Raw genomic sequence first — 24,040 nt, 5'->3', positions numbered from 1 at the left:
CACCAGCTGTCCCTCATTCTACAATCACCACAAACATTTATAAGGAGGCTTCAGGCTGTGCTCAGGTGCGAAGTCTTGTTTTGGTGTACTCCTGCATTTCTGAGCGTTACCTCCTTCAATCCTGTTCCTGCTTAAGCCTGCCTCGACCCCAGCCTGTCTTTGACCACCGTTCTGCCTCAGCCTGTGACATACTCCTTGCCGTGCCTGACCCTCGCCTGGATTCTGACTACTCTGGTTTCCCTCTGAGGCTCTCATGCTGGTGCCTGACCCCTGCCTGCCTGACCCTGATTTAGTGTTGTGGACTTTTAGCTGTGCATCACGCCTGTTGCCCTGTCTGTGCTGAATAAACCTGCTGCACTTGGATCCAGCTGTCTGCCTGTTTCTGACACATTGGGCCTTTAAAAAAAAAAATATGTGTAATATACCATAGATCAGTGGTGTCAAACTCAATCGCACAAGAGGCCAAAAACAAACACACCGTAGGTCGTGGGTCGAACAGGATAAACATTTATTGAACACAATAAAACTATGTTTTTAAAACTTAAAAAATGTAACTTTTTAACATAATTACAAACTAGATGTATAGTATATAGCATTACCTGTGATAATGCTAGTGTGAATGCTGTAAGCTGAATATGGAAGCTAAAGATGCTGAAATTGATTGCAAAAAATGCAGACGCTGATCGCTGAAAACGCTGAAGCTGATAGCCAGCTAAAACATTAGCTAAATGCCAAATTAGCCTAAAAAACAAAACAAAAAAAAAAAACTTAGGTTAGACAAAACAGCTAGCATGTTGCTGAAAAAAATAGCTAAACTAAAATAGCCTCCAAAACTAAAAAAAAAGCCTAAATAAGCCAAATCAAATAGCATATTGTTGAAATATTAGCTAAACTCCAAAAAAGCCTAAAAATAATCTTAGTAAATGCCAAAATGGTCCAAAAATCTAGCAAAATGACAATGTTTAAAACTTTAAAACCGTAACTTTTAAAATAATTATGAGTAATAAAAAGGCATGAATATTATTCCAGAATAAATCAACTTAAACCTCAAATAACTTTCTATATTTTACTCTTTATAAAAATATATTTTGTCAAAACTGTACATGTTAAAAATGTTAAACAAGATAACATCATCCCAAATAATAACAGTTAAATAAAATGATCCGGAGGGCTTAATATATGTCCTACGCCATCAGAAAAACATGTTCAAAACACAGTTTTGATCAGGGTGAATTTAAGATTTTTGAAGAATCTCCAACAACACTGTAAATGTATTGTCCAACTATCAAAACAAGCATTTATTACTGGTTCTACTCAGAAGGTCCGGTGGAACTCTGACCCAAACTGGTACATAAACAGACCTACATCAAAAAGAACCAAGAAGATTTAAAAAAATAGTAATATTTGTTGCAAAAAAACCAAGGAAGTAACCAATTAATAAAGACCACATGCTTAGTAAATGTTTGGACTAACAGGCTCGGGTGAAACCACCAAGGAATTAGGGGCCAAACTAAGACGTCCACACAGAAGCAGTCATTATAAAAACAAGCACACACTGAGTGGTAACTGGAGCTTTAGAAAAGCATAGATCCACAGACGAGTACACCACCAGCACTGAACAGGAATAAAAGAACCAGCAAAAACAGGATGAAGGAAAAAAACCAAAACTGTAACAGGTAGAGAGGATTTCTGAGCAGCTTTAAACCTTTTTCCTGCGACAGCACAGAGCTTTCTGAGCATTTAATGCCCAAATGACGATTCGGCAGTTGGTTCTTTCTGCAGGCGGTAACCAGGCAATTCTGTAAACTAAACAGCAGCTCATTACAGGACGGTTGCTGTGCCACCAAAAGCAGTAAAGCTGAGCTGCAATCACAGAAGGCACCGAGCGGGAGAACCGACCAAAGAAAAGGAAACGGACCGCTTGTGAGCCATAAAAGGCCCGTCTCAAAGGAAAAGGCCAATTTGGGTGCGTTGGAATTACTGTGACCCAATTCAGCCTCCAAATGGATGGAAACTGGGGAAATGGTTCAGCGTGTGCCACACTTTTCTGGCTGTATTCTTCATGTGTACGCTCTTCCTTTACTTTCACCCTCTTGCATTTTATGTTGGATTCTCTCTGAACCCCAAACCGTGCACACAGCTACCATTGCAGCTCGTTTTCAGACAAGCTGTTGTGGACTTAGCCGCTTTATTGCCGTCCTGTTTGATGATGTCACTTCCTGTAAGCTTTGGACCCAATGCACTAATCCCTGCCTCTGCAGCGGTTATGATAGTTGTCATGAGCACATTTGGACAGTAGGGCTGCCAAAAACGATTAATTTAATAGTCGACTAATCACTGATTATTTCTTCCGATTCGTCGACTAATCGGGTCATGTGAAAAGTGGATGTAAAGCACACATCTTTACCATCATTAGCTTTAAACAAACTAGAAATAAAGACAATGAAGATGATAGTTTGTTAAACTTTTCATTAGTTTCTGGTATTAAAACATAATTAAACTAGTAAAGTTGCATTATGTTTGATAATGCTAGTGTGAATGCTTTTGCTGAATCGCTGAAGATGCTGAAGCTTTTTGATGAAAATGCAGATGCAATTAACTTTAACTGCTGCAGGGATTTACTGAAAATGCAAAAGCTATTTGCAAATTTGATAAAAGACTGGAAATGTCATTAAAGAAATATTAAAGAGTGCTGAATTTGACCTAAATTTCTGAAAAATGTGTAGTAAAATTACTTAAAAATCGCTAACACATGCCAGTTTTGCAAAAAATATTTAGTGTGTTGCTTAAATATGAGCTCCAAATTAGCCCGAAAAACATCAGTAGATGTCAGATTAGGAAAAAAGCTAGCTTGTTACTTAAATACTAGCTAAACTCCAAAATAGCACAGTAAAATTCCACAGTCAACTATACAGTCAAAGACGTTAGCCTGTTGCTAAAATAGAAGCTAAACTCTAAATTAGCCTATAAAACCTCAGTAGATGACAAATTAGCAAAAAATATTTAACGTATTGCTAAAATATCAGGTAAACTCAAATGTAGCATAAATACTTCAGTAGATGCCAAATTAGCTAAAACAAAAGCTAACACATTGCTTAAATACTAGCTAAACTCCAAAATAGCCTAAAATTCCTCAGTAAACTAAATTAGTCGAAAACGTTAGCATGTTGCTAAAATTGAGGTTAAACTCTAAATTACCTTATGAAAACCTCAGTAGATGACTAATTAGCCAAAAACGTTAGCATGTTGCTAAAATATTAGCTAAACTCCAAATGGGGCTTTTATGCAAAATACCTCCCATTAAAGCATCTTCTCAGATGTTTTCCAGAGTTTGTTCAATAAGCTTTAAAACAAACCAAATGGATTTTTTGTTCCTTTAGTACCAGCACCTCATCCAAATCATTTGTTTACCTGAACTGAATGAAAGACCCACTCCCATCATCTTTTGATCTATTTTCAAAGTGGTCTTTTCATTATCATTATGCCGTTCTTAGCCAAAATTTTAAAAATATGTGTCATTTTCTAGGACATAGTTTCTGCAGAGCAGCAGGAGAAATTCCCCTCTGGGCTATGGGTAAGCCTACCCTCACTTCCCATGATCCAAGTGTTTCTCCTCCTAGCTTAAACCCCTCAAACCCCCAACCTAAACAAAATGTGGCCTACTGATTGAAGCTTCTGCATCACAGGAATTTTAAATAGAAAAATGTAATTTTAATTTGAATTTTCTTTGTAGATGTCCTCCATAGAAACATGTTAACACTTTTTGTTTACAACTTTAACATGTAAAATAAAAGCCTCCAGCTCAGTCTCAGAGTTTTGACCTTGAGATGAACTTGCTGGGACAGTCTACTCCTCTGAGAATGAGCAGCTTTTCTGAACGTTTCCACATGTGAAGACTTTCTCACCAAACAGTTTGTTTGGAGATGGTCAATAACCTTAAAACCTTTCCCAGATTGATGAACAGCAGCAACCCGCCTCTCTCAGATCACTGCTGACGTCCTTGCTCTTCGGCGGCGTCCTAACGCGCCACTCGCATGCTCCGAACAACAAACAGACAAAACCTCTGCGATAACGGGATTCGTTTTAGCGTCAAGCACCTGACACCAACTTAACCTCCTGCTTCCTCTTGAAGAGGAGAGGGAACAACTTGTTTTTCCCACAGCAGTCCTGTCTTATAATTGTTATTGTTGAAATAAATCACTTGTTTGCATGTGCTCATCTAAGAAATATTCACCATTTCAACCCTTTGTTGTATTTTAAAACACTACATTATTAAAATTATTATTATTACTAATATTCTTCATCAGGTAAATGCACAAGATCTGGTTGTTTAACGTAGTAGTAGTTTTCAAAAAGGCATGACTGCTGTCTCACTTAGTGAACTTTGTTTAAAAACTGAGCAACCCTTCTTCCTCGGAGTGTTTTATCACTGCGAGGAGCCCGTCTGACAGCAGAACGTGACCTGAGAGAACGTTCAGCGGAGACACAGAGGAACAGAACTCTTGTAGCACGTGTCAAATATTGAGTAAAATATGTCCCACAGGGAACGAATGAGAAAGTCTTCAAATTTTAAGTAGATTAGCAAGAACCTTTATATACATTCATGGGCTGTTTTCGGCTTTTATGGTGATTTTGCTAATTACCTAATATATAGGTAATCAGTTTACCGAGTATTTTAGCAAAATGCTAACGTTTTTGGCTGATTTGTTATCTACTGAGGTTTTTATAGGCTAATTTAGGGTTTAGTATCTATTTTAGCAACAGGCTAAAAGTTTACTGAGTTTACTAAAGAATTTTAGGCTATTTTGTAGTTAAGCTAGAATTTAAGACATGTGCAAGCGTTCTTGGCTAAATTCCCATCTACTGAAGTTTTTTTGCTAATTTGGAGTTTAGCTAATTATTTAGCAGAATGCTAATGTTTTTGGCTAACTTATTATCTTCTGGGTTTTTTAGGCTAATTTAGAGTTTAGCTTCTAAGTTAGCAACAGGCTAATGGTTTTGGCGAAATTGTTATCTACTGGAGTTTTTTAGGCTAATTTAGAGTTTGACTTTTATTTTAGCTACAAGCTAACTTTTTTGGCAAATTACGTTTACTGTGGAATTTTAGGCTATTTTGGAGTTTAGCTAGTAGTTAGGCAACACGCTAACTTTTTTTGGCTAATTTGGCATCTACTAAGGTTTTTTGGGATAATTTGGAGTAGCTCATAATTTAGCAACCCGCTAAATATTTTTTGCAAAATTGGCATGAAATAGTGATTTTTAAGCAATTTTACTACATATTTTTCAGAATTAAATCAACTTCAGCGCTCTTTCATAGTTCTTTAACAGATTTTCCAGTCTTTTAGAAAATTTAACATTGCAAATATCAGCAAATCCCTTCAGCAATTTAAGTAAATTACGTCATCATTTTCAGCAAAAAGCTTCAGGTTCTTCAGCGACTACTTTTAGTAAAAAGCATTCACACTAGTATTATTGCAGGTAATGCAACTTTTCTAGTTATCTTGCTAACTTATTGTAGCAACTAACTTTTTACAGAATATATATTTTTATGGAGAGTAAAATATTGAAAGTTATTTAAGGTTTAAGTTGATTTATTCTGGAATAATATTCCTGTCTTGTTGTACTTATTATAAATATAACTTTTTAAAAGTTTAAAAAATGTAGGGTTTTTGTGTGTTCAATAAATGTTTATCCTAATCGGCCCGTGACCCCAAGGTGTGTTTTGGATTTTGGCCCCCTGTGTCATTGAGTTTGTTACCTGTCTGATAGCATTTAGAAACACAAACTTTATTGTATATTTGCATTTCAATTGTCCCAAAGGAGGAAACAAAAACACAAAAAGAATGATACTTCTGAGACTTCTAGTACCAGATCATTACTTTAAAGAGGTGGAGTGTGAGGATTGTGGACTTTGGTTTTTGTCAGTTACATTATGGGTTTTGGTCATGCTCTGTTCTGAATTGTCCCATCAGTTCCAGGTTTGTCATGATCCTCAGCTGTCTTCATTTCAGCTAATTACCCTCAGTCAGGTCATCTGCTCTGTTCTTCAGTTTTGTTCTCCATGGGTTTTTGTCATGTTTCATTTATTAAATGTTTTTCGTTCCCATCACCAAACGTGGTCTCCTGCGTTCCTGCCTTCCACCACCTATCCCTGACATGGAGATGAGCCAACGACATAAAAGTTCCTGCTGTAATGGTCTTTAAAAGAGTCGTTTGAACTGCAGATTTATCACAGGTATTATATTCCTAACAAAGTGTACATCATCTAGGTCAACTAAATCTCTCTTGCAGTCAGAACATCTTCAGAGGCACATCTTCTTCCATCTGTCTGTTCAGGAATTTCTACATTTTTACAGAGAACAAACCGTCCACCTGGTTACACAATGTGACTCTCCGCGCTGAGGACCTTAAAACAACAAATGGAGGAGGGAGTTGACTGGAATTGTTTGGCTGGGTCTGGCAGCTGCACCTGTTGTGTGCTGGGGAGGGATTGGGGGGGTCACGAGGCTCGGGTGTGTTGATGGCAGGTGAACAAAAGGTCGACCTTCCCGTCGTGAAGAGACGCCTGTGGTCTAAGGCCATCCTCCATCACTTTCTACAGATACACGTCCCAGTTAGGTTTACTGTGTATACTACACTCTCTTTCTTTCTTCGTCTGACCTCTAATAGTATTTATCATACAGGTGAACCACATGTGTGCAAAACAAATGGTAAATGGCAAATATTTGTTTAGAACTTTATTACCTTCCTTGAAGCCTCAAAGCACTTCAAGCTACAGTCCTTTTCATCTGGGCACACACGCTAATGCAAGGGTCTGCAACCTTTGCCAGTAAAAGAGACATTTGGGTCTATTTGGTACCAATAGAAACCTAATAGAAGCTGCAAAGCCTTTTTTTTCCTTTTCGGAAAATTTTAAACTACTTTACATCATTACATTGTCGGTTTTTATTAATACATATGAATTATACTTATTTTGGGGCGCAAATAAATACATGAATGTTAAGATAAATGGGAATCAAAGTCCTTTTTTACTTTAGACAGAAGCTCATTTGACTTTCTTTCAAAATAAAAGACGGGAACATTCAAGCGAAGCAAATGTATTCGTAAACATCACCAGACAAAAATGACATTTTGTCTCGTAGTTTAGGTTTACTTTGGTGAGCATTTTTCCAACTTACTACAGCTGTTAACTGAAGCATAAACATAAAAAAATATTGTTTAATGATCCAGTGGAAGACGTATATGAAGAATACACAAATCTATATATTTAGTCACTCCCCTCTGAATAGCTACTAACCATTGTCATGCAATAGGGCTGCCACGATTAGTTGACTAATCGACGACTAATCGACGGATGGGATTATATAAGTTCGCTTCCTCCCACTCCCTTTCAAGCGATCTAGATGTAATTTATGTGACTTTTTTTTTCATGTATCATTCCTGATTGCTAGAAATAAACCATTTCATTCATTCATTTATTCATTAATTCATTCAATTTAAACAGTCGACGACTAATTTAATAGTCGATTAGTCATTACTTTATATTATATGGAGTCAGAGTGTAGTAAAGTTGAAAAAAGTTGTGAGCGTTGAGCCCCAAAAAATACACTTTTTTCATTATTTGAGTCAGTGAGACCAAAACTTTATCTTTTGTGAAAAATAGTTCCTTGTTTCAGATGCCGACCTCATCGGAGAGATCAGGAATATGCTTTCCATCAAACTCATTTTGACAGGTGACCTTTGACCGTATAACCCTTTATATAAAAATTATATTCAACTGTTACGTCATAATGGGCACCTGTCAAAATGAATTTGATGGATGGTCTCATTTGATTTAATCTTGTTTTAATATCATAAAATAATAAAGTACGAGTCATTAAAAGTTTAATAAACTATCATCTTTATTGTCTTTATTTTTAGTTAGTCTAAAGCTAATGATGGTTAGAATGTGTGCTTTACATCCAGTTTGCGTATGACCTGATTAGTCAACTAATCAGAAAAAATAATCAGTGATTAGTCGACTATTAAAATAATCATTTGTGGCAGCTCTATTATGCAGCACAAGATAAAATGTACTTTAAAGTCATAAAATAAACTCACAATCAGAAAAGATCAGACTTTTTACCAAGGTTTTTGTAATCTGTGTATTCTGGAGGAAAAACATGTCTAGCAGGGATATAAAAACCATTACAGTTTATCTTATAGGTTCACCTCAACAATAAACTTAAGTAAAATAAATTAAATCAATGCTAAGTTAGCAAGCCTTACTTTTAAAAATCACTATTATTTTATTCTTCTTTAGCCAGAGAGCCACTATGGAGGGGTAAAAGAGCTGCATCCAGTTCCTGAACCACAGGTTGATGACCCCTGCACTACTGGAGCAATGTGGGGTTTAGTGTTTTGCCCAAGGACACTTCAACACATGGACAGACAAGGTGAGAACCAAACCTGTGACCTTCCGATCAGAAGTAGCCCTGCACCCACAGAAAGTAACTCAAACCAGAATTTAAATCTTCTCTTTCTGTGGACCTACTGTCTCACTAAACTGTAAATTCCCATTTGAACCAACAGCAGCCTCAAAAACACGACAGCTCCTGTCAAATGCATCAAAACACACATTTGAATTCCTGCAGACGTATGTAAAGTCTACAAATGATAGATCCTTTCTGTCATCCTATGTAATTAGAGACATCCTCTGGACTTCAAGAGGAGGTCTGTAAAACATTTCCAATCATGTAAGATCTTAAGGTGTCAACATGTAGACACTTGTGCTCGGCTTGAAGTGGAGACATGTGCTGGGAGTGGGTCAGAAGTTCACATTCCACCCATGTCTCAAGTTCAGCCTGATTAGCAGCGGCGTCTTTTTTCAAAACCTCTCACCGTGTCATCCATAACCAGACAGCATAGCATGGATTCCCCGCGGCCAGGAGCATGAAACGCAGCGAAGGAAGCGGCGCTCTGTTGGTCTAGAGGGCTTATCTAGAATGGACCTACGGAGGTGAAGAGTTCACGAGATTCAGACCTACTCAGAATCATTGTTTCATTTGCCTGAAGGTCCGACGTGCCACCGCTTTGACCTCTATATGCTCACAGGTTGGCAAAATGCAACCATTTCTTGGGGTCTTGATGACAAGTCGGTAGTCTTTGCTAGAAGACAGTCCCTCAGTGACAACAGACGCTTGCCAGACCACATTAAATGCCACACACTATCCGTGGTGTCTGGAATCTTAGTGACGGGTGCTGATGGTCAGGGTTGCTGTGCACAGAGCATGGTGGGGAGGGATGGCTATCAACACAGCTCTTCCCTATAAGGCCATCTCTGTCTAGGACCATAGTAGCAGATCCTCCCCTCATACTGCCCCCCACATGAGCCATTAAACACCACATCCTCACAGAGAGAGGAAAAAAAAAAGAGGGAACAGTCTGAGATCTAAAAACTTTTAATCCTGCCGGATCGTAACTCCACACTGACAGCTGGAAGGAAAACAAAGTACTATGTAAGGCAGGGAGAACTCAATCGCACAAGGGGCCAAAATCCAAAACGCACCTTAGGTCGCAGGACAAACAGGATAAACATTTATTGAACACTCTAAAACTAAACTAAACTGTAACTTTTTAACATAGGAGATGCTATGCTAGTGCTGTAGCTGAAGATGCTGAAAATGACAGCTAAAAACGCTAAAGCTGAAATCACTGAAGCTAATACCTGAAAACGCTGTAGCTGATTGCCAGCTAAAATATTAGCTAAATGCCAAATTAGTCTAAAAAACAACAACCAAAAAAACTTAGGTTAGCGAAACCAGCTAGCATGTAGCTGGAAAAATAGCGAAACTTCAAAATAGCCTAAAAAAAGCTGAAAAAAGCCTAAATTAGCTAAAACAGCTAGCATGTAGCTAAAATATTAGCTAAACTCCAAAACAGCCAAAAAAACTAAAAAAGCCAAAATTAGCCAAAACAGCTAGCATGTAGCTGAAAAAAGCTAAACTCAAAATAGCCTAAAAAACTGAGAAAAGCCTAAATTAACCAAAAAAGCTAGCATATAGATGAAATATTAGCTAAACTCCAAATTAGCCTAAAAAAAACAAACAAAAAAAAATCCCTATATTAGCCAAAACAGAGAGCATGAAGCTGAAAAAAGCTAAACTAAAAACTAGCCTAAAAAGCTGAGAAAAGCCTAAATTATACCAAAAAGCTAGCATAGCTGAAATATTAGCTAAACTTCAAAACAGCCTAAGACATTTTTTAAAGAGCCTAAATTATCCCAAACAGCTAGTATGGAGCTGAAATATTAGCTTTACTGCAAAACAGTTCCCCAAAACTAAAAAAAAAGCCTAAATTAGCCAAAACAGCTAGCATGTAGCCAAAAAAAACAGCTAAACTTTAAAATAGCAAAAAAACTGAAAATAGCCTAAATTAGCTGAAACAGCTAGGATGTTACTGAAATAAGAGCTAAGCTCTAAAACAGCCTCCAAAATTTTTAAAACGTTAAAACTGTAACTTTTTAACATAAGTATAAATAATAAAAAGTCAGGAATATTATTCCAGAATAAATCAGCTTAAACCTTAAATAACTTCATATTTTACTCTAAATAAATATATATTTTGTCAAAATTATACAAGTTAGAAATAAGTGCCATTAATAAATAACAAAAACATTTTTTTATCATAAATGTCCAGCATATCTAACTGAGGAGCAATCAAAACGACGATGATCGAGATCAGTCCATCTAAAGACGGCTGAAGTGTGGAGTAGAATACATTTCCCCTTAATCTCATTTGACCGTTCTTTCCTAGTTCTGGCGTTGAAGTGATCAGAAGGAGCCGCTGAAGCCACATGAGGTGCTCCGCTGGCACAGACTGGCTGCTGGAGATTCTCCTCACGGCGCGAGCGCCCACAAAGAGCTCATCTCCAGCGTCCTCTATCTCAGCCCAGCCAGCCTCTGCGTCATCGCCCGCCTCCTCTGCGTGCGCGAGGTCACTTTGAAGCATTACTCAGACAGGAGAAGCCGTTGTAAACGATATTTGAGGGATTTAGGAAGTAAGTAGAACTGATGAGCTCGGCCCGACTACAGAATGAAATGTCAAATTCTGCTTCCTGCTCGGGTTATTGCTTTGGAGTAAGCCGGGTGTTGCTGACGGAGAGACCCTCAAGAGTTTTTCAAAGTATCTGAATCAGTACTTTCTCTGAGCTGAATATGTAAGCTCCACTTGTTTTGCAAATGGTGCACATATGTAAGGTATTTCCACATATTTTAATCCATCTCTGTGTGCTTTCGTCAAGGTTACTAAAGAGTCCTGGTGGAGCAATGTCCCCTCAGCAGGTTGGGAGGGGCGCACACGGGCTCCGACCAGACACCTGTCATCTTCACCATTGTCAGTACCTCTATAAATACAGCATTCCATAATCTAAGCAGACTATTACGGCTAAATATAACCGGCGCAGCTATGCACAGAAAATCTGTGCATCACCTCAGTGGTATAAGGTCAACCACAGTTTGAAGATAAGACCAGCACTTTACAGGACCCATACATTCATCCAGTACAAACTCTGATTCCTAAGGATGCTTGGCTGAAACTGGGAGGGAAAGCACGTCTTCTCAGGATGAGACACACACTGGTAGGACAGCAGCCCTTAGAGACAATGGGTTAATAGGAATATCTTAAAATACATCAGAGTGAGTCACCTCTGCAGCGACTCGTGGGGATCGAGAGATTTGCGCCTGCACTAAATGTACACCGTGAACATTCCTGAATTTTTACGGTCTGCCCAGAGCAGCTGAGGCACAGCCAAACACATTCTGCATTTGACATCCCATGACAACAGATGGAAAAACCCAACATTGATGCTTCTTTTATGACAGAAGTATGAGAGAAAGTATGGAGAGCATAGAACAGAGAATGACCTACCAGCCACCTCCACGATGTCCCCAGGAACGATGTCTCTGGCCTTGATCCTCTGCACAGTTTTCCTGTCCTGCCGGTACACTTTCCCCATCTCGGGTTCATACTCCTTCAGAGCCTCGATAGCATCCTCAGCGTTACGTTCCTGTTGAGGAGATGCTGAGATTTAGATCTATCCGCCTAACTGCATGCTCTTGGCCAGGTAAATAAATCCTCAACCGTGAGTAACAGTGTGTTTAGCTATCAGTTTCAGCATCTTCAGCAGCCAAATTCAGCTACAACATTCACACTAGCATTATCATGTTAAAAAGTTTTATACATTTATAAAGTGTTTAATAAATGTTTATCCTGTCCGACCCATGACCTCAGGTGTGTTTTGGATTTTAGCCCCCTCTGTGACTTGAGTTTGACACCCCCGCTGTACCAGTTTGACTATTTTCTACACTTTGCAGGGTTCCAGTGCTCTCTGCCTGCATCCTCATGCATAAATGGACTCCTCACATCGTCTATTAATATTCAACAGGAAACCTTTGAAGTAAAAATAACTTTCTAACAAGATTCACCTTCAGGTTCAGTAAAGTCAAACTGATGTCGTGTTATTACCCATCAATCCCGTTTCAGAAATCAAATTCTAAATTTGTCCTTGGCGTTTACACTGAAGCAGCCTTTGTGTCAACAACGTCAGCCCTCACTGCTGACGCCGCTTTCATTTGCATTTCTGTCGTCTCGCAGACGCTTTTATCCAGGAGGCTGTCACTGTGCATGCTGAGTAACCTGCTAGATAAGAACTGCATTAGCTGGAGAAAAAGATCAACCGCAGCTGAGAGCTGCGCGGCACACGACCGGGACGGGAACTTCCCTCTGTTGAAGCTATGCTGGATGAGCTGATCTGCTGGCACTGCTCACTCGTCTCATTGAAATCTGCAGTAAATTTATTCCTTGAGGAGTTCCTGTTGGAAATGTCTCAAGTAATCACATTAACACAGCAGTAGATTAAAGATCCACTTCCAGGAAATGTGTTTTTACATGTTCTCTAGAGATTTTTCTCATGATGGAGGACAAATATAAGGAATATTAAGCTTAAAATGCATTTCAGAGTATTTCTGATATATCCACATGTAGACAAATAGATCCATGAACATCTTTGTTTTCATCATCTGAGCTGGAATCTGGATCAGACCAGGGTTTGTTTCCCAGGGAGCGAATCACAGTAGCCAGTATGGGTCACTGGGCAAGACCCTTCACGCTATTGTCCACCTATGTAGCCACAAGGGGGCTCCCAATCACTCCCTTGATGTTTCGGGTGACCCCGGGTCATCGTTTTTTGATGTGCTGGCTGTTCCCATTAAGTCACGGGTCCCCAACCTCCTTGAACGGAGGTTGTGGTTCAACGTCTTGAACCACAACCGGTACAGTACCACAACGCGTAGCGCAGCAGTACCCAAACTTTAAATGGTAACAGATGCGATACCAGATGAGAACCAGTACAGCGTTAAGGTCAGGGTACCATTATTGGGTTAGGATGCCAGTACAGAGGACCAGTGTGCATCGGGTACCACATTCAGTACTGCATCCGGTACAGCGTCCCGAGGGTTGAGAATCCTTGATTTTATGAACAGCCAGCATGTCAAAAAAACGACAAGTTGGGGACACCCAAAACCTCAAAAAGTGACGCGTAGGGGTCTTGACCAAACGTCAACATGTGACGACATGGAGATGAAAATGTGTTGGTCTGGGTCTGCTTGTGCCGGTTACTCTATAAGTTGTTCCTATGTGTGAAGGTGAGTGTGTATGGCAGGGGTTGTTAAACTCAATCGCACAAGGGGCCAAAATCCAAAACACACCTTAAGTCGGGCCAAACACGATGAACATTTACTGAACAATCTAAAACGACATTTTTTTATCTTTAAAACCGTAACTTTTTAAGATAATTATGAACTAGATATATAGGATTACCTGTGATAATTCTAGTGTGAATGCTGAAAGCTGAATTTACCTGCTGAAGATGCTGAAAGTGATAGCTAAACACACTGTTACTCACGGTTGAGGATTTATTTACCTGAAAACAGTGATGTTGAAAGCTGAAATCACTGAAGCTGATAGCCAGCAAAAATTTTAGCTTAGTGCTAAATTAGACTAAAAAAATTTCCAAAAATAAAAAACATAGGTTAGCCAAAACAGCTACCATGTTGCTGAAAAAGTGGCTAAACTTCAAAAAATCTGAAAAAACTGAAAAAGCCAAAATTAGCCAAAACAGCTAGCATGTAAGTATTAGCCTAACTCCAAAACAGCCCGAAAAAAACTTAAAAAGAAATGTCTAAATTAACCAAAACAACAAGCATGTGGTTGAAATATTAGCTAAACTCCAAAACTGCCAAAAAAACAAAAACAAAAACAAACAAAAAAAATTAGCCAGAAAAGCTTGCATGTAGCTGAAGTATTACCCAAACTCCAAACCATCCTAAACAATCTTAGTAAATACTAAGATAGCCTATAAATCTAGCAGAATGCCAATGTTTAAAACTTTGAAACCATAACTTTTTAACATAATTATGAATAATAAAAATGCAGGAATATTATTCCAGAATAAAATAACTTAAACCTTAAATAACTTTAATTATTTTATCTGTTTGTGGAATCTCTGATCCAACTTTTTATTAAAGGAGTAAATTCTAATTTTGTTTTTTGGTCCCTTTCTTTCTCATCAACAAACACACAGAGGTTAGCAGGTGTAACTCCTTCCTAAAACTCTTCCAAACCAAATGTTTGGGATATAACGAAAGGTGAACACACAATCTTTGTTGCACCGGTAATGCTAGCCTGTGAGTAGGGGTGTAAAGTAGCAGGAGAGCATGTTATCGTATGGGGATGGGAAGTGGGGATGGGGTTACCAACAGTCCTGCTCATAACTCAGACACCAATTTGTAATGAACTCCTGCCGCTCTGCAGAAACTATGTCCTAGAAAACGAGATGCTTTTTTTGATTATGGCTAAAAACGGCTTAATCGTAATTAAAAGAACACTGGGAACACTTTTTAAAAACATAAAAAAAATGATTGGAGTTTATTTTTAAAGCATCTTGACTTTTTTAAATACAGAAAAACCCCTAAAAATTTCAGGAAATTAAGGAAATGAACATGAAGGGCTTACCTGCCACACTCCCACGATGGCGTTGGCGATGAGGATGAGCAGGATGACGAAAGGTTCCACAAACGCCGTGATGGTTTCTTCTCCCTCCTCAAACCAGGCCAGGACCTAAAAACAAAAGAGCATTAGAACTTCTTTTTTCCAGCTTTTAGACTAACTATAAAGAGTTTGGGTTTGTTGAGGGAGTGCAGGTGTTCACTGACAGAATAAACTTTCATCTTTCTGGACCTCCGTCGATCATTTTGAGATTTTTTTAAGCATCCATGCAACATATGAAACTCCAAAAATTGCTAGCCCGAGGTTGAGTGAACCCATTAAAACCTGAATCTTCTAATCAGGCCTCACAAGGTTACTTAGCTGTTCTTATAAAAATAAATGTCCCCAAATGTTTCTGTGCGTCACATGTAATTAGGCAATCTACTTTAACGCTATAAAGCAATCAGCCTCGGAAAGATCAGTGTGTCCGGACGGGACAGACATCAGACCCTCTCAACCGCTGTAACTCAAGCAGAGCAGCTGTGAAACACACCGGGTAAAGGTGGCCGTGATGCTTACATCCCATAATAGGATCGTCCCGTTCATTAGGCCTTTTGTGTTGAGCCATAAAAAGGCAAATGAATTTAAACAGTTTGGACATCGTTCCAGGCCTGTAATCAATTATCCAGATAAAATGATAGTCACTTGCTTCTGAATTACCTAATCGTCTAATTGCTTTAGCCTCTTGATGAAACGACCAAAATGTCATTTTATTTCCACTAACCAATGAAACACTTTATTTTAAAGCAGCAGCACAGGCAGAAGGAACTATTTTGGGGCTCCTGTTGTGAGAAGCTGCTGTATCACATACGTTAAATTTAAGACCAATTTCTCAGTCGGTATTTCCCATTTTATGATCAAAAATGAAGCTTCTAATCTTTCTGGTTTTTGGTGCTTTAGGGGTCTTATTTCCAACATGTGGTGAGCATTCCACGCTGTTTTCTTACATAATTTCATCAAAAATAATGGTGGTGAAAAAACATAATTTTTATATGAAATGTGAAACGGAAAAGTTTCAAGAAGCACCATTTTTTAAGGCTCAGATATCAAAATTCAAGACTTTTTAAGACTTTTTCTGGTGTTTTAATTATGATTATTACATTCTTAACCAAAATCTCAAAACCTAAATGTCTGAAAAAGCTAATTTTCATGTTGATCTAAAGTCGGCAGTGATTAGTCCAACTAGGTCAGAGTAATCGTTGCTGTGGCAACCAGTCACAAACCACAACATTCTCACTCTTTAGACCAGAAAAGTGAACTTTTCCTTCTTGTTCCAGAGAGTTTCGGTCCATCCATCCAACCAAGTCCAGAGAAAAAAGAAGCATTTATTCCACCACTGATGATCTCAAACTGAAACTTGGACTTCATCAGATTGATCGGTCTGAGGTAAGATTTTAAGTAGAGGTTATAAATCGAATCCACCTATACAATTAAAAAATGGTCTCAAAATGAAATAAATAGATACTGATATTGAAAATACCTTTTGGCTTGAGACATGGTACTTTAACGTAAAAATGACCATCAGTGAGGACAAAACACGCGTGATATCAGCAAAAAGGATCAATCCATCATTAAAAAAAAGACATTATGAGACATTACAAAGACTAAAGATGTCTTGGATTGATTTTAGGTCAATAAATCGGATTGTTCCAAATGAACCATGAATCAAATCGTGGTTAAATGAATTGTTACACCCACGGAGGGGTGCACAAGTCCAACAAAGAGCCCTCCCACTGATGAATGAGGGCCCAAATTTGGTTAGGAGTGGTGTTCTGTTCCCGTCAGCCAACAGCCTCCGACACCTCTGTATCACCTGACCGGGTCCTGCACAGTACATACCATCTCACATGCACTGACGCAAACACCGCTCAAGTCTGCTTATCAAGTGTTCCCGAGCCATATGGTGATCTGGGGTCATTTGTTATGCAAAGACGGATCCTTTGAGGAGGAACCACTCCGTTCGTGGGATCACCAGCATTGAAAAAATGTTGATTTCATCGTCTTAATAGAGCTGCAACCTTAACAAGTAGCAGTTAACCCTTTAAGTCCAGTGTTTTTGTTTACTAAGATGTTTCAGGATATTTGGGAGTTTAACTAATATTTCACCTACATGCTAGCTGTTTTAGCTAACCTAAGTTAGCTTTTTCTTGTTCTTTTTAAAACTAATTTGGCATTTAGCCAATATTTTAGCTAGCTATCAGCTATCAGCACTACCATCTTCAGCGGCCAAATTCAGCTTACAGCATTCACACTAGCATTATCACAGGTATTGCTAAATATCTAGTTCATAATTATGTTAGAAAGTTACGGTTTTAAAGTTTTAAAAATTGGCATTCTGCTAGCTTTTTGGACTATTTTGGCATTTACTAAAAAAATTTCATTTATATTTCACTACATGCTAGCTGTTTCTGATAATTTGGGCTTTTTTTAGGTTTTTAAGCTGTTATGGAGTTTAGCTATTTTTTCAGCTACATGCTAGCTGTTTTGGCTAACCTAAGTTTTTTTTTTGTGGCTAATTTGGCATTTAGCTAATATTTTAGCTGGTTATCAGCTTCAACGTTTTTAGCTTTTAGCTTCAGCGATTTCAGCTATTAACTTCAGTGTTTTCAGCTATCAATTTCAGCATCTTCAGCTATCAGCACTAGCATATTCAGCAGCCAAATTCAGCTTACAGCATTCACACTAGCATTATCACAGGTAATGCTAAATATCTAGTTTATAATTAAGTTAAAAAGTTATGGTTTTAAAGTTTTAAAAATGTCGTTTTAAAGTGTTAAATAAATGTTTATCCTGTTCGTCCCGCGACCTAAATTGTGTTTTGGATTATGACCCCCTGTGCGATTGAGTTTGACACTCCTGGGTTAAAGGATTACCCAAAGCAGTCCAGACATTCGTCTTCATTTGTCACTTCAAGAGGGATGGCATGACTGCTAAGCAATACGACTCGAAGGACTTCCAGCACAAGAAACTCGACGCTGCTCCTAATGTTGTCACCATTCCGCAGATGAGCCACAAGCACGGCCACCTGTCAGGCTCTTGACTAAGTGAGTGTAACCTCATCGCTGCTCTACAAACTTTAAATCATTTGCACTTCAGCATTGTCAACACACAGGGAAGGCGCCACTTAGCACGCAGAGATGAGGAAATGATAAGAGAGATGCAGCGTGAGGGATGCTGAACTCATGAGTGAACATTTCTGGGTGCAACCAAAAAATAAAACTTACAAAAGATATGCACGCAGCAAGGAGAAGGATTCGAACCAGCAGATCTTCAAACTGTTCGAGGACGAGCTCCCACAGAGATTTCCCTGCAGACAGAGCGGAGGGTTAAAACAGTCCAGGAAACTCGTTGGCAGCACGGTGGCGGTGTCCGGGCCGCTTACTTACCTTCTTCTGCTGGTAGCTCTGTGCAGACCAATCCACAGAGGGGACGCACCAACAGAGAAACAGAAGGGAAAGATCAGATACTTACAGTCTGTCCTTTATTTTTAACACATTCTTGAACTGGTTCTTAGAGAAAAAAGACTGTTTTTTAAAAGTAAATTTGTGGGTTCACTTGTACAAACTTCTTGTAGGGTCAAAGGGGATGTGGGGAAGGGGAGAGGGGCCGGGATGACCAGGCTTCCAGGGACATGATGGATTATGCAAGAGGAGCAACATCTCAGACTCCTGTCACCATATTACACAATTAGAAGGAATAATCGCAGACAAGGGATGTAAAAATTAGATACGTATCGAAAATCGATCAAGCAACTGAGGTATCGTTTGAAAACCACAAACATGAACAAGATTATGTTGGTTAAAAGGTATAAAATCAATCAAGAAGTTAATAATCAATTTCTTGCAAACTGCAGTTTTTTTCCTACCATCTTTGTCTTTTTATCTACATGCAAGTCTGCAACCTTCAACTCTCACAGAGCCATTCGGGTCATTTTTTCACGGACCAAAACCCATAAAGCATCTTCATCTTTTAGAAAAATAAAACACAGACTTGTATTTATGTCAATGCTACCATTATAATAAATAAAAATTAACTTCTTTTGCGTGAATGAAACATAAATATGAAGAGAAAATACCCGTCGCTTGTAAATATGAAATAGTTTAACATTTTTGACTGAAGTTCACATGATTTCCTTTCAAAATAAAAGACACCTAGTGTCACATAGAATCAGCTCAATGTTGTGGTAGCAGGTAGTGTGATGTCAGCACTGATTTAAAAATAAAACTGTTATAATTTACCCATTGTGGTAGATAATTCCAAAAATACATGAATCCAACTCAAAAATAAATTGGAGCTGATTGGGACTCTCACTGTGTTTATCAACCCATAAGGTATGGAGCTAAATTGGGCCAATTTTATTTGAAACCCAAATAAAACAAAATGAAAAAAATATTGGTTTTTGGCACTTTTTTCACTTTCAACTCTTAATTTTTCGTTTTCAAATCTGAAAATTTTAAAAATTTTGGCCCCATCTGGCGCCTTGGGGCGGGGCTAACATTTATTTTGGCTAATTTGGAGTTTAGCTAATATTTTAGCATTATGCTAGCTGTTTTTAAGTTAAATTTAAAGTTTAGCCAATATTTTTGCTAGCATTTTAGTACTATGCTAGCTGTTTTGGCAAAATTAAGACATTTTTCCATTTTTTTTTTTGGCTAATTTGGCTTTTAGCTTATATTTTGGCAAGCTTTCAGCTTCAGCGTTTTCAGCTATCAGCACTAGCATTTTCAGCAGCCACATTCAGCTTCCAGTATTCACACTAACATTATCGATAGTAATGCTATATGTCCAGTTATTTATAGTTTTAAATACCATATGAATAAGAAATATCTAGATTTTTAGCGTTTTTCATTAAACAATTGGATTATCATATAGCCAAAAAGTTAGTGGACCATGTATCGAGATGCGTATCGAATCGTGTGAGAGGGAAAGATCCACATCTAGGGGTCCGGGTCTGGGACTCCCTGTGCCGGTCCCCAGCCGGGACAAAAACCGTCAGTAAAACTCTGTCCAACCCACGATCTAAAGGTGAAAACACCTGATTACATCAATGCTACAGGAACACCGGGAAATCTCCGCCGATGACGTCATCAGTGAAAGGAGCCGGGTGACTTTTAGCCCACATCAGGACACGGAGCACGTACGGTCCACGTTACAGTGCCGCGCGCGCTCCCACTGCAGCCCTACACGCCGGCGGGAAGGGGGTGGTGGTGGTGGAGGGGGTGTGCAAGTGTCGTACCGTTTAGGCCCCATTTGTCCTTCTGCCGCTTCACCTCCTCCAGGGACAGTCCGGTGCTCTCGTTGACGCAGAAATGACTGTAAACTTCTTCCACGCTCTTCGTGTGCGCGTTCTCCATGGCGGACCGGACCGGGCCGGCGGCTCCTTCCCACACAGCCCCAAACGCAGCAGGGAGGATGCCCCAACTGTCACTACTTTATGTTGGAGCAAAAGGCTGTGAAGAGTTCGTCTGCCGAAAGCTGTCCGTTCACGTTCACGTTCGCTTAGCGACCGGGCAGCTGCCGCGCGCCGCGTCCTCTGCGCTAAGATTTCCTGACAGAGATTTTTTTTTCCCTTTTTTTCTAAACTCCTCTCCCGTCCCGGTTAGCGCGCGCGCCCGCTGTGCTCCGGAGATGGCGGTGAAGTGTCCGCGTGCCGTGCGCTCGTGCGCCGTCCGTTCCGCTCCGCTCCTTCTCCGTGGCGCAGCTCCTGTGTCTGCGCGCTGCGCTGACAGCCCGCTTTATGAAAGCGCCTCTCTGCTGCCCCTCTGCCTCCCCAGCGCCGCATGTGGACTCACACCATTGGAGGAACGCCGGCAGCGACGTTCAGAGCAGCGATGAAATAACACAGGAAGTGACTGACAAACGGGATGGCGCCCTTTTTATTATGTGGTTGGTTGACAGTTCACGTTGGTTTTGTTTGGATTTTTCCCTTTTGTAAGCGTAGAGCATGGCGGTGGGAGGATCAACAGCGGGGCTACCTAAGATTCTCAGTCTGGTTTTAAAATCCAATCCACTCAGATCTATCATTTAGAATAGATATTTCTTCACGTGTTTATTACATTTAATAATAGTTGAATCTTTACATGTCCGTGCAGGACAGTGGACATGTGTACTTAAGTGCTAATTCATTCATACAAACCCAAAAAATAAACTTCTGAGCCCAAAAAAATAAAAACTCAGGTCCCATACTTTGGAATAAAGGATTTTTTTTATCTCATTTATTGCATTTAAGTCTGATAGAATTAGGGCTCAATATTGGTTATAATTTCCAGAAACGATTCGATTCATTTTACAAGAACCTGAATCAATTCAATTCCGATTTTATTTATTTTATTCTTTTGATTCGTCAATTCAATTCAGTTTTGAATTTACACATTTATACACATTTGTTTAGAAATACATTACTAATCTACTATGTTTTGAATATATTTATATTTATCTGATCCACGTTGTGGTTGCAGAGTTTGTTGTTCACTGCAAATATGTTTTAAAGGGGAAAAAAAGCTTAAAATATAAAGAGTTAAAAACTGAATAATTAATAACTAGTCCTTTTTCATTTATTTTGTACATTTTATCTGGAAGGGATAAATAACAGCATATAAATAATATAAAAATTATGCGAAAAGAAACATGTTTACATTAGTTATGGATATTGTGCATAATCCTAAACAGTAGTTGATAATAAATGAATTAAAGCAAAAACAACCTAAAAATCCAGTTGGTAGCTGAAAGAGACGCTGTTTTCAGTGAACCAAAGAACTGAATCTCTGAGAAGATCCAGAATTTTTCACTACTGTGGAGGGAAACAAGGAAAGACTTGATTTTACTTTGAAAGTTTTGGAAGGATTATAAAGAAGAAGAAGAAGAAAAGAAAGAAAGAAAAATTAATAAAACAGATTATTTATAAGGGTTTTTTAAAAAAATACTCTTTAATGATAATAAAGGTACAATATTTTGAAGCGATATACATTTAACTTGAACAGATTAACTAATGATATCGATGATATTTGCAGGAGAAAGTTATAGGATAAGGATAAGTTCTTCATGGGGGGTAAGAGAAAATAATTGAGGAACACTGGTGTAAAGCCACCTACATTTCTGAGACTTTCAAACAATTCTGTAAATCTGACCATGAACACACCAAATGAAAACATTGAACCGATACAGAACAAAGATGGATCAGATGTAGTCCCAGTGTTGTTGACAGTTATGCAGCTGATGGGTACATGCATGCAGCCTGCACTGCAAGAACTGACATCCTCTGTTAGCATGTCTCAATAGGACCTAAAGACGTAGAACGCTGCTGGGTTACACCGCACACTTGATCCGCTTGGCACAAGAGCCGTCAGCGCTGGCCGTCAACAGCAGATCCAGTTGGATGCAGGCTGGCACCTGTTAGCATCTATAAAGACATTGATCAGGATGAACCTGAGCCTCTCAGACCGCGTCTGTGTGGACACTGTGACGGAAAAAGCCTCAACACCAGAAACAAGACTTTTACACTAAACATAGTTCGTTGTGATTCAAAATATGACCCATAGGAAATGAATGAAAACGTTTACAAATTTCAACATTTTAAGTAGATTAGCAACAAGCCTTTTAAATCTTTTAAAGTAAGTTAAAAAAGTTAAAAATATTTTAGCAACATGCTAATGTTTTTGGCGAATTTGTTATCTACTGGGTTTTTTTTGTCTAATTTAGGGCTTAACTTCTATTTTAGCAACATGCTAACGTTTTTGAATAATTTAGTTTACTAAGGAATTATAGGCAATTTTGGAGTTTAGCTAGTATTTACGCAATGAGCTAGATTTTGAGGTAATTTGGCATCTACTGAGGTTTTTATGCTAATTTGGAGTTAAGCTAATATTTTAGCCACATGCTAACGTTTTCAGCTAATTTAGAGTTTAGCTTCTATTTTAGCAACAGGCTAATGTTTTTCACTAATTTAGTTTACTGAGAAATTTTAGGCTATTTTGGAGTTTGGCTAGTATTTAAGCAAGAACTTAACTTATTCTTGGCTAATTTTAGCATCTACTGAGGTTTTTCTGGGCTAACTTGGAGTTTAGGTAATATTTTAGTCACATGATAACATTTCTGGCTAATTTACAGTTTAGCTTCTATTTTAGCAACAGGCTAACGTTTTTCAATAATTTAGTTTACCGAGTAATTTTAGACTACTTTTAGAATTTTTATAGTATTTAAGCAAGAACTTAACTTATTCTTGGCTAATTTAGCATCTACTGAGGTTTTTCTGGGCTAATTTGGAGTTTAGCTAATATTTTAGCCACATGCTAACATTTTCTGGCTAATTTAGAGTTTAGCAACAGGCTTACGTTTTTGACTAATTTAGTTTACTGAGTAATTTTAGACTACTTTTAGAATTTTTATAGTATTTAAGCAACAAGCTAACTTTTTTCTTGGCTAAGGTTTCTTGGGCTAATTTGCGTTTAGCTAATATTTTAGCCACATGCTAACATTTTTGGCGTATTTCGAGTTTAGCTTCTATTTTAGCAACAGGCTAACGTTTTTGACCAATTTAGTTTACTGAGGAATTTTAGACTGTTTTGGAGTGTAGCTAGTATTTCACCAACAAGCTATTTTTTTGGCTAATTTAGCATCTGTTAAGGTTTTTTGGGCTAATTTGGAGTTTAGCTCACATTTAAACAACACACTAAATAGCTTTGCAAAATTGGCATATTACAGATCTTTTAACAATTTTGTTACGAATTTTTCAGAAATTTAGGTTAACTTCAGCTCTTTTTCATGACAAAATTTCCAGTCTTTTATCAAATTTAACATTTTGCAAATAGCTTTTGCTTTTTTAGCAAATCCCTTCAGCAATTAAAGAAAATTGTGTCACCATTTTGAGCAAAAAGCTTCAGCATCTTCAGCGACTACTTTCATCAAAAAGCATTCACAACAGCATTATTGCAGCTAATGCAACTTTCCTGGCATGAAT

General features: G+C 38.5%; 1 protein-coding gene across 1 annotated transcript in view; it reads right to left on the bottom strand.

The window, feature by feature from the left end:
- Positions 1–20,917, bottom strand: part of atp2a2a (ATPase sarcoplasmic/endoplasmic reticulum Ca2+ transporting 2a) — a 37,961-nt gene extending 17,044 nt beyond the window's left edge. The window contains exons 1-5 of the mRNA XM_024276266.2: positions 20,321–20,917; positions 18,471–18,488; positions 18,309–18,391; positions 15,052–15,156; positions 11,908–12,046 (exon numbers count right to left, since the gene is read on the bottom strand). Coding sequence (XP_024132034.1) covers positions 11,908–12,046; positions 15,052–15,156; positions 18,309–18,391; positions 18,471–18,488; positions 20,321–20,438 — 463 coding nt within the window. The 5' untranslated portion in view covers positions 20,439–20,917. The remainder of the gene's footprint in view (positions 1–11,907; positions 12,047–15,051; positions 15,157–18,308; positions 18,392–18,470; positions 18,489–20,320) is intronic.
- Positions 20,918–24,040: the final 3,123 nt, after the last annotated feature.

The sequence above is a fragment of the Oryzias melastigma genome, linkage group LG9 (genome assembly GCF_002922805.2).
Source record: "Oryzias melastigma strain HK-1 linkage group LG9, ASM292280v2, whole genome shotgun sequence".
Classification (NCBI taxonomy): Eukaryota; Metazoa; Chordata; class Actinopteri; order Beloniformes; family Adrianichthyidae; genus Oryzias; species Oryzias melastigma.
The sequence above is the reverse complement of the archived record's forward strand: the minus strand, read 5'-3'. Positions and strand labels throughout refer to the sequence as shown.